The 15,392-nt window shown below is 39.5% G+C and overlaps 1 protein-coding gene across 3 annotated transcripts in view; it reads right to left on the reverse strand.

Moving 5' to 3' along the window:
- Window positions 1-15,392, reverse strand: part of DIO2 (iodothyronine deiodinase 2) — a 209,708-nt gene that overhangs the window by 151,855 nt on the left and 42,461 nt on the right. For all 3 annotated transcript variants that reach the window (XM_046647433.1, XM_046647434.1, XM_046647435.1), the window contains exon 2: window positions 4,659-4,789. In XM_046647433.1, coding sequence (XP_046503389.1) covers window positions 4,659-4,694 — 36 coding nt within the window. In that variant the 5' untranslated portion in view covers window positions 4,695-4,789. The remainder of the gene's footprint in view (window positions 1-4,658; window positions 4,790-15,392) is intronic.

The raw sequence follows: 15,392 nt of genomic DNA on the forward strand, positions 1-15,392 counted from the left end.
GCACGCCATGCTGTGGTAGGCGTCCCACATATAAAGTAGGGGAAGATGGGCATGATGTTAGCTCAGGGCCAGTCTTCCTCAGCAAAAAGAGGAAGATTGGCCGTAGATGTTAGCTCAGGGCTAATCTTCCTCAAAAAAAAAATAAAAGAATAAAGAAAGATTTGTTTTTTCTCCTCACCATTGCCTCTAAAAAGTTATATCCAGTTAGTCCCTAGAAAGAGCAGGTAAGATGTCTTATAAGAAGACGTGAAGGGCCCTATTATTGGAGGTGGTCAAAGAGGAGCCAGATATTTACTTGAATGGGGCAGCCTTCTAAAGTCATTTCCGTATTTCCATACATCTAAGGATATATGCTTATATTCATTTTTTTTTCGTGTCTTCCTATCAGGTTTCAATTTACTCACCTTGAGGTAGCCAACTACCTTTTCTTTTTCATTTTTATTTTCTCACACTGAGTCCTGTCTTCAATAATTCTTGCTGCTGCAGCTGAGAAGTTTGGAATTATGGGAGGCCTGGAAAAATGCCTGAATTGTCTTCTTACACAACAAACATTTCCTTGCTCAGTGTTTTCTGCCCAGAGCGAGGATCACATTGTTCAGACTTGTAATGGACGGGGTGCTCCTAAGACAGCAGCACCACCACACCCAGGCTTTACCTCAGGGATGTTTTCTTTCTCTTCAGATCTGGACCGATAGGGTGATGTTAGATTCCGGTATACTTGGAACTTTGGGATCAGTCCCAGATTAAGAAGAAAAGTGTTCCACATTGATGAAAAGTCATTAGGTTCCTCCAAGAAGGAAGACACCTTAACAAGTATAATAATATTACTTAATATTTATTAACTACTTACTATGTGCCACTCGCTAAGCACTTTACATTTATTATCTCATTTAATCCTCATACACAAAAGAAAATAGAAATATGTCCTAAGATCCATCACCAGCTTACAGGTAAGGAAACTGAGGCTCTGGAAAATTAAATAACTAGCCCAGGGTCACACAGTTGTGAGAAGTGGCAATAGTATTTTAAAACAAGCACTGAACTCCAGGAAGCCTGCCTTCTTGACCGCTATCCAACATGGCCTCCCACCATCCCGATAAAATGGATAACACAGCATCATAAAGTTGTGCCAACACAAGAAGAACATGTATGGATGCTGCTTACTAAAGCTTTTATGAGGGCCTTCTGTGTGGAGGTAAGTTCTTGCCCGAGCTGAATTCCTGCCACATTGACTGCTAGTTCAAAATGGCCTTGACTCAACTAGACACTTACTGGGTATGTTCTTACTGTCCTTCCAAATGCCATAAAATCCATCTACTGTGGATTAAATTCACAGCATACGGTTTGAAACCCATCTTCCATAGGAACTTCCTCTCTCTTTATATTCTTATTTATTTATGTCTAGTCATCCTCAGAATTATAGTTTGAAGAACTGGAGGTAGGCTCTTACATATACCACAAGGGCCTTACTTTAGAACGCACTAATTTTTTTGTTATTGTTGGTGGTGGGGGGGGGGATGTTCAATTTTACTTTATGCCATTGAGGCTTATCTTTTGAAGGTATTTAGCTCCAGAAACATGGCAAAATAATTTTTCTTTTAAATTTAGGCCGCTTGCTTTTGATAAAATAGTTTTAGGGTATATTTTGTGGCACCGACAACCTAAAACCATGGAAGTAAAGGAAAATTTAAAATATTGTATATAAAAGGACAAGAACCAATTAGATGGAAGTTTAAACTAAATATATAAAACATCGAGACTATGGGGACAGATCCAGCTAACAAAGATATAGGGAATCCAGACTCTAGATTGGCTTGAAACAGCAATATTATGGAAGTTTTAGGATAAAACTTCTTAGAAATGAGTTATCACACTACCCTCAATTCCAGGTAAGAAAAAATAAGGCCGATTGTGTTGGCATGACTTGTTCGGGATCTCATAGGTACTCAGGACTAGAAGCAGGGCCACATTTTGTAATCCCTTCTCAGGCTTGTTACTTATTCTCACCACCCGCGTTTTTTGTTTCCTATATCATCACTTCCTTCACCAAATGATATTTGCCATTAAAGAGCACTTTGGCCCATATGGCAAGATTCACATTCAAGTTTCATCCCTGCCACTAACTCATTGTGGGACAATCCCTTTGTCCTGGTGCTGGCCCCTTGCTGTAACTTTGCTCTGTAACCTTGCTCAGTTCGGTGTCCCCCTCTCTCTCTCTCTCTCATTGATCCCAAAACAAGGGCAATGACTGCACTGCTGGCGGATGTATCCTAGGGCACAGGCCACATCAACAGGGACAACTGACTCCCTCTGAATTTTACAATTTGGGAAACCCTTGTATCTCAGCCAGTTACTTTTTTAAACACCTGGAAGCTACAAGCAAGTGATGTAACATGTTCTCTTGATAACAAGCCAGAGACAAGATTAAATATTGGTCTTTCTCATGGACACTCAACCAGAAGTCAAACATTACTTTCCCCCTTTACTATGGTGAAGTAAAATATTTGTCTCAGATGATTTCAGAATATTTCATCACCCCAGTTTTTTCTTTTCATAGGAACTCTTCTTTCAGAATAGATCAATGGTGTTCATCAACTAACGTCAGGGTTCTGAGTAGCCAATACCAAATACCCTAGAAGTTTCTCTTGCCTTCTTCACACACTAGAGAAGAAGAGAGAACTGCTTCTCAAGTGCCAGTGAGAAGGAAAGGAGTTGTTGTACCTTCTGCTGACATCAGAAGTCTTGCTGTCTCAGGCGGTGTCCCTAACTGCCACTGGAGATGGTACTGAGAGGGGTGCCAGCTGGCAACCCACCTGCTGGCTGGCTCTCTGAAACTGGTCCAACTAGTTAAATCAAAGTTAATTGCCAAGCCAAGATTATCCTGACCCTGCATTGGAAAAAGGTTGAAACCCCACCACTGAAAGGAGGTGGCAGGGAACATGGGGAGGTGCTGGGTACAAAAATGCTTGCAGAGCAGATGCGTCTTTTGTTCAATAGCTATATCTTACGAGATCATGCTATGGTTGAATTGTGTTCTCCCAAAACTCCTGTGTTGAAATCCTACTCCCTACTGTCTCAGAAAGTGAGCTTATTTGGAAATAGGGTTGTTGCAGATGTAATTTGTTCAGATGAGGTCATATTGGAGTAGAGTGTCCTTATAAGAAGATGCAGATACACAGGGAGAACACCATGTGAACATGAAGGCAGAGACCAAGGTGATGCTTCTACAAGCCAAGATTGCCAAGAACCACCGGCAGCTAAGAGAGAGGCACGGAAGAGATTTCTCCCTCACAGCCCTCTGAAGGAACCAGCCCTGCGGACACCTTGATCTCAGACTTCCAGGCTTCAGAACTGTGAGACAATAAATCTATGTTGTTTAGGTCATCCAGTTGGTGGTACTTTGTTATAGCAACCCCAGCAAAACTAATACAAACTATATTTCCAAAGTTTTGAGAAACTTATAAAGCTCTAACAATCTATGTATTCCAGTAACAAGTTGCTAGAATAAAAGAAGATTTGTTGAGGGTATTATATTAAGTGAAATAAGTCAGACAGAGAAAGACAAATACCGTACAATTTCTCTCATATGTGGAAGATAAACAAACACATAGATAAGGAGAACAGATTAGTGGTTACCAGAGGAGAAGGGGGTGGGTCGAGAGCAAAAGGGATAAAGGGGCACATGTGCATGGTGATGGACAAAAACTAGGCTACTGGTGGTAAACACAATGCAGTCTACGCAGAAACTGAAATATAATAATGTACACCTGAAATTTACACAATATTGTAAGCCAATATGACTTCAATAAAAAAAAATTCATCATAGTAATATTTCTACTTAGAGAGTGATACGTTGTTTGTCTATTTCCACCCAATAAATACCATCACTTGAATGTCTCAAAATAAACTGAAGCAACAAATGAAAAAAGAAACATTAATAAAACTTAGGTCTTTCTGCACTATCCTTTTCAAAGCAGAGTATGATTACCAAAGTGTAATGAACGTCAGCTAAGGACTTCCCATGACTCAACTGGTACCCTGGAGATGTATATTCGTTCCTTCCCCACACATATTATTGTATAGCTGCTGTGTACCAGACACTCTGATAGGCATTAGAGATCAAATAGTGAGCAAAACAAGTAGCCATTGTCTGCCCAGTGGCTTGTGTTCAGTGAGGAAGACAGATATTGATCAAACAATCACTCAGATATACACAACTACTAACTGTGACAAGTGCAGCTGCTTTCCCTACAGAACCATGGGCAGGCAGAGCTGGGCTTACTTTATGTTCTACGGGAAGGCTGTAATACTATGAGTATTCTCCCATCAAAAGAAAACACTGAATATTACATTCAGGGAACAAAACCACCTGCCAAAAATAATCATCTTAATAAAACATAGGCCCAAATAGAGGGAGAGGATAGGTGCCGAAATTGGTAAAGAAGAGAAGCAAAGAGACAAATAGGACATGGAGAGTTAAAAAAAAAATAGGAAACTCAGGACAAGATGCTGACATCGAGTCTCCCCACCAAGTTAAGGATTCAAGAAGAGAATGAAGATATATGCCCAGTGCTGTGAGCGTGGCAGTGGTGAACGTCATGTGGTTGGGCACAAGATTTCGTGTGGTTGAAAGGATCCTACCCAAAATAAAAGCCTACCTTTGTTTGCAGCGCTGTCCTTTTAAACTGGAACATCACCGTTCAGCATGCTCTTCACTCAGTGCAATGGTGAGCACATAAGCCTACTGCCAAAGGATGTTTCTGGTCACCAAAGAAGCTGCCGAATGCCACTGAAGGTGGGGAAGAAAACCCAATGAATTAGTCTTGCACATTGCAAACGTGGCTGCCTCTCTCAATTACTTGTCAAGTCCCATTATAATTGTAGCTCTGATCATATGCAAGGTTTTCCTACAGGTGGAGATAGAGCCAAGATCCTCAAAGTGCCACCATGTACCCCCCAGGCCACTATGGAAAGGTCTGCAGCTGTTGTGTCACTTGCCCTTGGTGGAATTTAACATGATAAACTGCTTCCTTGGCATTTACATTACTGTTCACACAGGCTATACTTACACCTCTTGCCTATTGGTGACGGCCAACTTGGATGATCTACTTTAAAATCTCCCAAACAACCTAAACATAACTGATTTGAAAATACCTTGAATTCAGCAAATGCATCACTGTATGAAAACATGAGCCCTTCGGTTTTCCAAAACAAATATTCAGGGAACACCTCTATTGATAACTAGAGGCTGGGTAGATGAGCAAATGATACCATTGGAGTGAAGAACTCCATCACGGAACAGAAGTGAGCTTGCATCCCAGCACAGAATTCTACTATGACCCTTGATTCGTCCTTGTCTGTTTGAGCTTGCATAAATTAGAAGCTTGGCTGTCACAGTTGGAAATGTCAAACCATCCCTAGGTAATTAGTTGCATCACTAAATGCCCAGGTGAATAATATGAGAGGAAAACTATCTTGGATGCTAGTATGTTAGATTGTAAGGCTTAAGGATGTTTAGCACGTTTAGCACCATATTTTAAAATGAGTAGAAAAAAGTGGTCTCAAAAAAGGAAAAGAGAACAGAAATATATTATCTGCAAACAAAAGAGAAGCAGAATGTTCTGGGAAGTGGGGTCAGTGGCTGGTAAGAGCAATGGTTCTCAAAGCGTGGTCCTGGATCAGCAACATCAGCCACAGCTGGGAACTATTCAGAAACACAAATTCTCAAGTCCCACCTCAGACATACCAAATCAGAAACTCTGTGGAAGAAGCTTGGCAATCCATAGTTTAACAAGCCTTCCAGGTATTCTGATGCATCCTCACTTTGAGAACCACTGAGTAAGGGCGTGAAGACCAAAGTACAAGGAAGAGAAAAGAAAGACAGAGCAAACCATCTTCTCCTAAGCAGGATTAGTAGGGCAGAACTTCAACGTCTCCAGGGAAAGAGATCCCAATCCTGGAGTCTGTAAATTATTAGAAGCTCTAACAATCTAAACAATGACGATAAAGAGATGAAAAAATATCATTGAAATAGACCGATTGCTAAATGGTTCCTCAACTGAATGGGGGACAGACATGATCTTTGTCTTTGTGACATTTGCAGAATTTCTACAAATTCACTACAAACAGTGTTTTCATCCCCAAATTCTTAAGTGACTGAAATCAGCCTTAAGCCCAGGCAGCTGAAGTTTTTGTGGTCTGGCAAGTATTTGGTATGACTCCCTTCACCTGAATTTGACCATTTTCCTTCTGAATCGTTCACTGAGTGAGAAGAATTTGAAAAGGAATTAATAAAACGCATTTTTTTGAAGTTGGGAAAAATACAATCTCCCTTGATCACAGAAGGGCCAGGCTGGTACAAGCAAATGACATACAGATAAGAAACACAGAATACTTCTACATTGCGTAGCTTCCAGATTATTGTATAGACCTGGGGAAATCCCAAGCAGAGGTCACTGGTCAAAGGGAACGTCAAAGGGATTGAAAATCTAGGAAAGGAGAAACATGCTATAACGAAATTGTAGAGTTAATGTAGTTTGTCCAACCTAAAGCTAAATGCAAGAAATATTTTTCACCCTCCTCACCTCATGAAATGTTACAAGCCATTCCTAACTCTAGGATATTAACAATAGTTTTATGTGAATGGAAGTTTATTTTTCTTTTAAACTCTTTCACTTAGCATACACCAAAAAGACACATGTATGCTTATAAAAGTGACATCCCTTTGCTAGTTCAGTTCCTCCAGGGTAGGAAAGATGTTTTGGCAAAAAGTCCTAACTAGCACTCAAAGTTGGGTATACCAGCCATGCTTGAAAAACATTTTGTTTATTCAATGTTCCCCTATAATGGAAGATGGTCTGATTTTAAAGAGATTGGGAATACTCTAATGAAATTTCTCTTTTGATATAGCCTAACTTTTTTCAAATATTATTGTGAACCTCATATCTTTGCCACAAATAGACTTTTCAAAAATCCTTTGAAAAGGGCATCCAAAGGTGTAAGCTTCAGAGTCATCAAGACAATTTAATTCCAGCTTATAGAAATTATTTCAGAGAAAAACTAACATTTGCTCAGCCAGTCCTGACTCTATGAGTCTGGATCCTAAATTCAATTTTCTCTCCTAAATCCACAGGGTTTTTTGGTGCAGCAAGGGCAGCAGTGTATCGTCATATCGCTGCCAAAACTTTTGAGGGCACTAGGAAGAAAATTACAAATTCAATATTTTCCACCTGTAGCTGTAACTCTCCGTTAGTACATACTGGTCTCAGGCTGATAATACTTATATAATGCTTTAGACATGGTTGAATTTTGTAACTTTCCCAACCATCTTTTCCTCACCCCAAAAAGTACATCGTTTGTCTTTCGTTTTAAGACAATGCGATTTTAGTCTTAGATACATATCGATTCTACGGATCGTCACTCCAAGCTCTAGCCTAGCTCATTGGTCAGTAGTCTTCAAAGCTAAGATGGAAAGGGAACTAGTTTACATACTACAGACCTCATGACTCCTACTGATGGGAAGAGCCCCTCTAAGAAGCACCAGCCTGTTGCTCAAAGGAATTAAAGTTTGGCTGAGGCTAACTTTCCTTTGGGACTTAAAAAGCTGACTAATTACTTGAGCTGAAGCATAGCCAGCTTTACTGTGATCTATTTCTTAGACTCCTTAGGCAAGAAGCTTTGCATGAGGCTAAGGAAACCAAACACCTGAGAACTCGTGTATCCAATGAATCAAGACTATGTCACACACACAGTCTAGGAACTCAAATTCCTATAGTGGGGTGTTTCTCAACCTCAGAGGCACGGTGCTTTTTTGTTCTCCCTTCTTTCCATGATCAACTAAATGGGTTTGACAGTAATTGGAGCCATGTGGATTGTTGTGCTTCAGGTTTTGTCAATTGTTTAAAACTTACTTTCCATTCTTCACCTCCCTCTCAATTTGCACTTACACCATGTACGAGGTATATGTCAAACCTTATTATAATGGAAACCTTTGAAAGACAGACATTTCCAAACCTCTCAACTATGCTTACATCTTTGTTTCAGGTAATACACAATTCAATAATTTTTCTTTATAACAAAATTATCTGGACAGTCTTGGGAGTTAGTCCGAAAGAAATTGATAACTGTAAGTAAACACAAATAATTTGAGAAGAAACCAAGTTTTGTCATTGACACAGCACTCATTTTCTTAATGTCCTATTTACTGATTTACTTGAAGATTCAATATGCAGGAATGTTTTCACATACACCTCATTTTGCCCTCCATACAATCTCCTGATTCCGTCTCAGATTTCTATGTTATTCAGTCTCAGTGGTGTAAAACGAGGCAATAGGCCTACGTAGTCACTAAATCCCTCTCTAAGCCCTGAAAGTCTCTGTCCTCTAAGATGCTCAAAGATTCACATTATTCTGGAAATTTCATGGACTTTCCCTATCAAGTCCATTTAATTCAATTTAAGTCAATTCACTCATTTCACAAATGTGTATTAAATATCTACTATGTTCTAGGCATTCTGGTAGACACTGCTGTTAAGTTCATAAACTAGAATTTTATATATTTCATATTTGACATATATTTATTTTTAAGCGGGCTGTATACACTCTTAGTAGCACATCATCCATTTTGCTTACGTGTGTCAGTGTAGATATGCCCGTCTTGGTCTAGCACTCGTGAAACTATAGACATCTTCAAGTACAGGAGAATATTTTTATCAATTTTGGCCCCATTAGACCGAGAGGTTAAGAAACAATCTACACATTTAGTATAAAAACAAAACAATAACAGGAGCCGGCCCTGTGGAATAGCAGCTAAGTTTGGCGTGCTCCACTTTGGCGGCCCAGGGTTTGTGGGTTCGGATCCTGGGCGTGGACCTCCACCACTTGTCAGCCATGTTGAGATGGTGACCCACATACAAAGTGGAGGAAGACTGGCAAAGATGTTAGCTCAGGGACAATCTTCCTCAAGTAAAAAAAAGAAAAAAGAGGAAGATTAGCAACAGATGTCAGCTAAGGGCTAATCTCACTCAGGAAAAAAAAGGAAACAAAACAAAAACAATAATAAATAGTCTATTAAAACAAATTAAGGAAATACTACAGATATTTTTCTTAAATTTTCCAGATAAGGTAGAAATCAATAATCCAAATCCCGATTGTGAAGACAGTTGGAATGAAATTCAAATGAGATTTGAGGAATACATTTGCCGGCAAGTTATTTCTCGCTAATACTTAACCATTAGCAATAATTACTTAAATCTGTACAGAAATCCAATATAAGGTTAGATCAATCAGAGAGAGAGATTCAGATTTCATTCTGATAACATTTTATTAAATTCTAGTAGGCCTCAACGTCTATTAGTTAGCTTTAGAATTCTAATCCAAGTGCTGTGAAACCCTATCAAGTGAGCCTATGAGTTAACTTATCAGCATTCCTAAAGATGACAGAATATTGTCTTTTCCTTGTTATCCATCCTACATCTTAGTAAACACAGAGCTGTTCTCAGGGATAAGATTTGGTTTTTTTTTAAGATTTTATTTTTTTCCTTTTTCTCCCCAAAGCCCCCTAGTACATAGTTGTATTATATTCTTCATTGTGGGTCCTTCTAGTTGTGGCATGTGGGACACTGCCTCAGCGTGGTTTGATGAGCAGTGCCATGTCCACGCCCAGGATTCGAACCAACGAAACACTGGGCCACCTGCAGCAGAGCGCGTGAACTTAACCACTCGGCCACGGGGCCAGCCCCAGGGATAGGATTTTTTAGCTACACCAGATTTAAGAAACACTAGAGAAATCACTATGTCTCTGAATATCTCTCCACTGATAGAAAATCATCTGAATTTCTCCATTAAAGGGGCCTTCTTTTGGGTTCAGACACTGTGTCATCAAGAGTGGCCTGATTACAATAAGACACCCATTCATTGAGTGCCTCATCTGTTCTAGATTTTGACTCTAAGTGCTTTACATACTTATTCCCCAAAACATCCCTGTAAAATAAGTATTGTCTCTTTCTTCCCAGACGAAAGAAGACAAGTTATAGTGGTCCCCTAGCTAATAAATGGTGAAGTTAGCATTTAGCCCCTATCCTCTCCCACTATGTCACCTTGGGGCACTGTAGTAAGCCATCATCACTTTTTGTGGTCCACCATGAAGAATTTCACTAGATTACTCTTCAAGATGGCTGAAAATGGTGAGAAAAAAATATTTTTAATAGCAGGGGGAAAAAAATGATACATCTGGGGAATGGGGCATTTCTCAGGGTAAAAATAACAGAGTGAGTCTCTTTAGTGAAGAGTGGTAGAAAAAGATTCAGATAAGGCTGCACAATTTGGAGGAAATTAATACGTTAATAATTATTCTAACTAGCATTCACTGAGGACTTACTATGCACATTCACTGCCCTAAGTGCCAGACATATCTTACCTGATTTAAATCCCCAAGATCACAGAAATGTCTCAAATTTGGAGAAATCTCAGGGAGACGTGGTAACAGAGAAAATAAGAACATGCCAAATGAACTTTGCCTACTTCAAGGACATTCCTTTGCACGGACAGCTCCCTTCAAAAGCTACCTTGTGACTATCTGGACACATTATACTTTTCTAATCTAGGACCTTCAACCTTTAAAAAACTGCTTATATAACGAGCAGGGGCAGATCCAGTTTTGTTAGGTCCAAAGGTTGTATAATTTGAGGGTCCCTCAAATTATGAACACAGAATTGGTGGTGAAAGAGCACAGCGGTTATAAATGCTTGTTGTTAGATTATCTTATATTTTCAAATTTTACAAAAACATGATCACATGAATGCACTGCAAAAGCTCTTGCCAGAGAATTGGAGGGGGCTCGTCCAAGCTAGGGGTCTTAAAGCTTGAGTGTCACTTGATTCATGACATACCTGCCTCTGTCAATGAGTGAAGTGAATACATTTAGCAGGATGATGAAAAAGAAGTCATCAATGAAATTGCAAATTGAGGCTATCTTTCAGATTAACCACCAACGGCCCAATTATTTAACTAAAGGAACTTTATAACGGTAGATCTCAAGAACTGAGATAAATGTTGCAACTGATCATCCAACTGGAGACTGAGGCACATGTAATCAGGTTCAAAAGTGAGGCTAAAGGTACTTGCCTGGCAGAATGAGAGTGGCATATTGTTACACTCCTTAAACCCCTTCTGGGAAGCAGCCACAACCTCTCCCTCCTGAATGTGTCAAAACATATCAGAACATTAGACAAACAACTCAGACATTTACCACATTTCCATTCTTGTATATTGACCCAAGGAATAGGGAGGGGCAAGGCTCGGTGAGGCAGCGAGCGTCCTGTTACACATAATCCGCCCAACAGTACAGAATTCATTTCTTGAATTGCTATCACACCCTGGGCCACTTTTGTTTCTCAGTAGTAGATAGACTCATTTTTCCTTCCACCTTGTAAAATCCACTTAGAAGGGATTTAACACAGTTGGAGAGCATTAAAAATTCCTTAGTGGGGCCACCCATGAATAATGTTACCCTAGAAGAGAGAAAGAAAAATGAAGTATAGAGACAGGAATCAAAGGGATCAGGTGAACAGGATCCTGATGGCTTTCATAAAGAATGATCTAATAACATAAATTGGCATGGTTTTCCTTTCAAAAGCAATCTTGAAATGAAAGAAAAATATCTTATGCAGGGTGAAACATACATGTTTAAATGATGGACACAGACTGACTTCCTTCTTTGCACCCTTAGAGCGTTCGGAAGGCTGGAGAGATTGAACCCTACCCTGCTGTTTGTTTGATTTGGTCTGAGTTGAAGCCAAGAGATGTGGTGATGGAAGTTTGGAAAAACAATTAAAAAGAAATGTATGCAGTGGTTTTTCTGGGATCCTAATTAGCTGACCCATTTCTAGGTAACATTAGGGAAGTTGTGGGCAGTGATTATTATCTCTTTAAAGTCCTAATTAAAATGTCAAACTGTAAGGTAGAATGTCTTCAAAGCTGCATGTAATTTGATTGTGTTGGCTTATTGGAAAAATGGCCTTGGAAATACAAATAAACCAGCCACTAAAAAGATCCCAGAAGTCCAGGCTTTATTCCAGAAGTATAATCTGTTGAACCAATAGCATTTCATAACTAACCACTCACCAAATGGTAGACATCCAAATGTCAAAGCCAGTTTCATAACATGGTAACATAACATGCTGCACAAGAATGCCTCACCATAGCATACTTAGGTTTGAAAAGGGTGTTTGGGGTTAGTTTCCCTACACACGCTTATCACCCAGCTTTAAGTGTTCTCATTTGATGAGCTTCAGAAATGGCAGGCATCCTACCCACTCTAAATTACTCTGCTAGAATTCTGGAGCTTTAAAAGAGTTCCTGAATGCTATGGTACACTTCTGTTGTTCACCAGTACCAAGATCTCAGGCAGAAGGGAATTGCTATCGCATCTGTGCATGGGCATTTGCAAAGCTGTCCTTCACTTAAGAAGGTGATGCAGTTACGACACTTTGCAATGCAAGGAACAAAAAAAGCCAGTGAAAGAATGACTTAAACAATAAAGACATCTGTTGTATCGTAAGTACAGCAGTTGATTAATACAGCATCTCAATGACCTCAGCAATGGCTCACTTTCTTTCCATTTTTTCGTACTGCTGCTCTCAGCGTGCCAGCTGCTCCCTTCATTATCCGACTTTGGCTGCATGATTTCTAGGCATCACCTCCTCATATATCAACATTCCCAAAGGGAGAGAAACAGAAATTTTGCCTTTCATGCGTCTCTTTTTATCCTTTCCTAGACTCCCCTCAGCAGACTTGCCATCACATTCCATTGCATATAATTGCACCACATGCCCACACCTAAACCAAACAATGTCCATGGGAATTTCTATGACTTATTTAGCCTAATCAAGACTCATCTCCCACCCCCACAGCTAAGTGGAGATCCAGACTTCCCTGCTGTACATGTCGTACTGATACTGTAAAACAAATCATAATTCTATTTGCAAGTAAAAAATAAAAGAATAGTTGCTGGGTAGGCAACCAACAGTGGCCACTCCAGTAGATGACATGTCTACTGTACCACTGTCAGCAGGGTAGGCTCTGTCCTTTTCATTGCTTTTCCAATGGTGAGCAAATTTGCACTGACACATTCACACACATTCTCTCTTCTATCTCTACTCACGACAACATTTATATAAAATACCTGCCAAGACCTTTGGCTGTGAATAAGACAAAAAACTATTTCCGACTTGGAACACATACATTCATTCACTTGTTTATTCACAAATATAGATTGAGCGTCTACCACGTGGTAGCCTCTGTGTTAGAGATAACACAAGAAAATCCAGACATGGTCTCTAATATCATAGAGCTTATAGTCTAGTGGGAAGAATACATAAAGGTAAATAAGTAACATAACATCATAGTTCTTTGATGTGGAAAATACAGTACAGTAAAGTACTTTAGTAGCATAGTATCATAAGTGTTTTGATAGCAAAAGTTTGGGGCACCATATAGATAGACATAGGAGATGTACCTCACCCAGTCTCCTAGAGGAAGAAATTCCTCAGGCAAGAAATGAAGAATGATATGAGGATGGGTTGTAGATAGAAAGAGTTAAAAGGAGACTAAATGAACCCCACGGTCTTAGCCCACCTCTAGTTAATTTTGACTACTTCGGCTAACTTCTCAAGGACACCTATACCACTAAAAAAGGGATTCTTCATTTGGGGTACATGTGTGTAATTCAGAAGATTAGTGAACTTGGAGAAAAATTAATAAACATTTTCGTTAGTCTCTAACTGAAACTTAGCATTTTCTTCAATAATAAATATGGGCAAAAAAACCACAGCAGTGCTATCGTTACCCATGACTTTGTCAACAATAGAAATCCTAGATAGTTCACGTTACATTACAGTTGATGCCAATATCTCAAAAAGTGTTCAAAGTTATGGCAATTATAAGAACTACTACTAGATCTTGTTTCTTCAAAGCATTTATTTTAAACAATATTTTTTAAAAACATTTTGATTAAGGGATTTCAATATAATTGGTTTCCTTTTTCCTTCTATGTATTTTATTTCACGCATCTAAAAGCAATAGTCTGAGAAGGGGTTCCTAGATTTCACCAGACTAACAGGTGCATTTCTTCCCAGGTCAGATTCAGTACTCGTACATAAGAGACTTAGAAAACTAGGAATTTAACTTTTGTTGTAATTGTTCATTCTTCCCAATTAAATTTTCTTTTAGCAATGTTTTCCCTGTGGCTACAAAAAATAAAATATTCTTTTAGGCTACAATAGAAGCTCTCTGAATCTCCGAGTTTGCCATTTTCTTTCTGTAAGAGTTCCAGTGCAATCAAAAAATCCATCCCACACCAAAGTCCTTGCAGTCATCATTACTGCCATAATGGTCAAGTTCAGAGGCTTCTTAGGCATTTGCTTTAGTAGGCACTTCATCATAATTAATCATAGGTGATAATGCGATTAAACTAGACGTTACTGCACACCATGGATTACTAGCACCTAATTTCAGCATGTGGTCAAGTCCAAGAACATGACCAAACCAATCCCCAAATCCTCCCTTGGAGTGTCTGTTTCCTGGGACCACCTGTGGACCCAATTCTGTATCAGTCTGGGTCCAAGCAGAAGAGAGAAACCATAGCAATTATTTGAACACAGAATTTAACATAAAAATTTTTAGTTCAGTATAAACTTGTTAACTAAAAAGGTAAGAACAGAACACTGTGACAGGGTTCAGTAAACTTTTTGTGAGAAGGGCCAGATAGCAAATATTTTCAGCTTTGTAGTCATATGGTCTTCATCACAAGTTACTCAACTCTTCTCTTATCGAACAAAAGCAGCCATAGATAATACATACACAAATTTGCCCACCACTACATTAAGGTTTCATGGAGGTAACAGTGGCAGGAGGCACTCACACTCCTTGGCCTGAGAGAACAAAGGGAAGAGGTTGGAAATTTTTAAACTTCAAAGTCTAGAGGAAAGACCTAGGTGAGCCGAAACTCAGACTTCTCAGAAGGGGGTGCTACCTCGTGCTGATGTCTCTGAGGTGGTGCCAAACCCAACTCTGCGAGTGTTGGAAAAGCTGCAAAATGAATTCAGCTGTTTTTATGGAAAGATAATGCCAAGGCTAAGGTGAAAAAGTATTGCACAGCAATAGGAAACAGGCAGGAAACAGGAAGGAGAAAATTCCTTCTCCTTCTTCCAGCCTTGTCATCTCCCACTAGTTCGCTCCATCGGCATAGCCTGGCAAGGAGCCTGGTCGCCAGGCTGAAATATGGTTTGCAATGTCTTAGTTTCAGCATCACAAAGTGGATTTTAAAAGAGTGGGCTTGGAGCTAAGAAACAATGGCTTTATAACTGGCACAGAAGTTTGTTCATAATCTTCAC

Source organism: Equus quagga, chromosome 20 (assembly GCF_021613505.1).
Source record: "Equus quagga isolate Etosha38 chromosome 20, UCLA_HA_Equagga_1.0, whole genome shotgun sequence".
Classification (NCBI taxonomy): domain Eukaryota; kingdom Metazoa; phylum Chordata; class Mammalia; order Perissodactyla; family Equidae; genus Equus; species Equus quagga.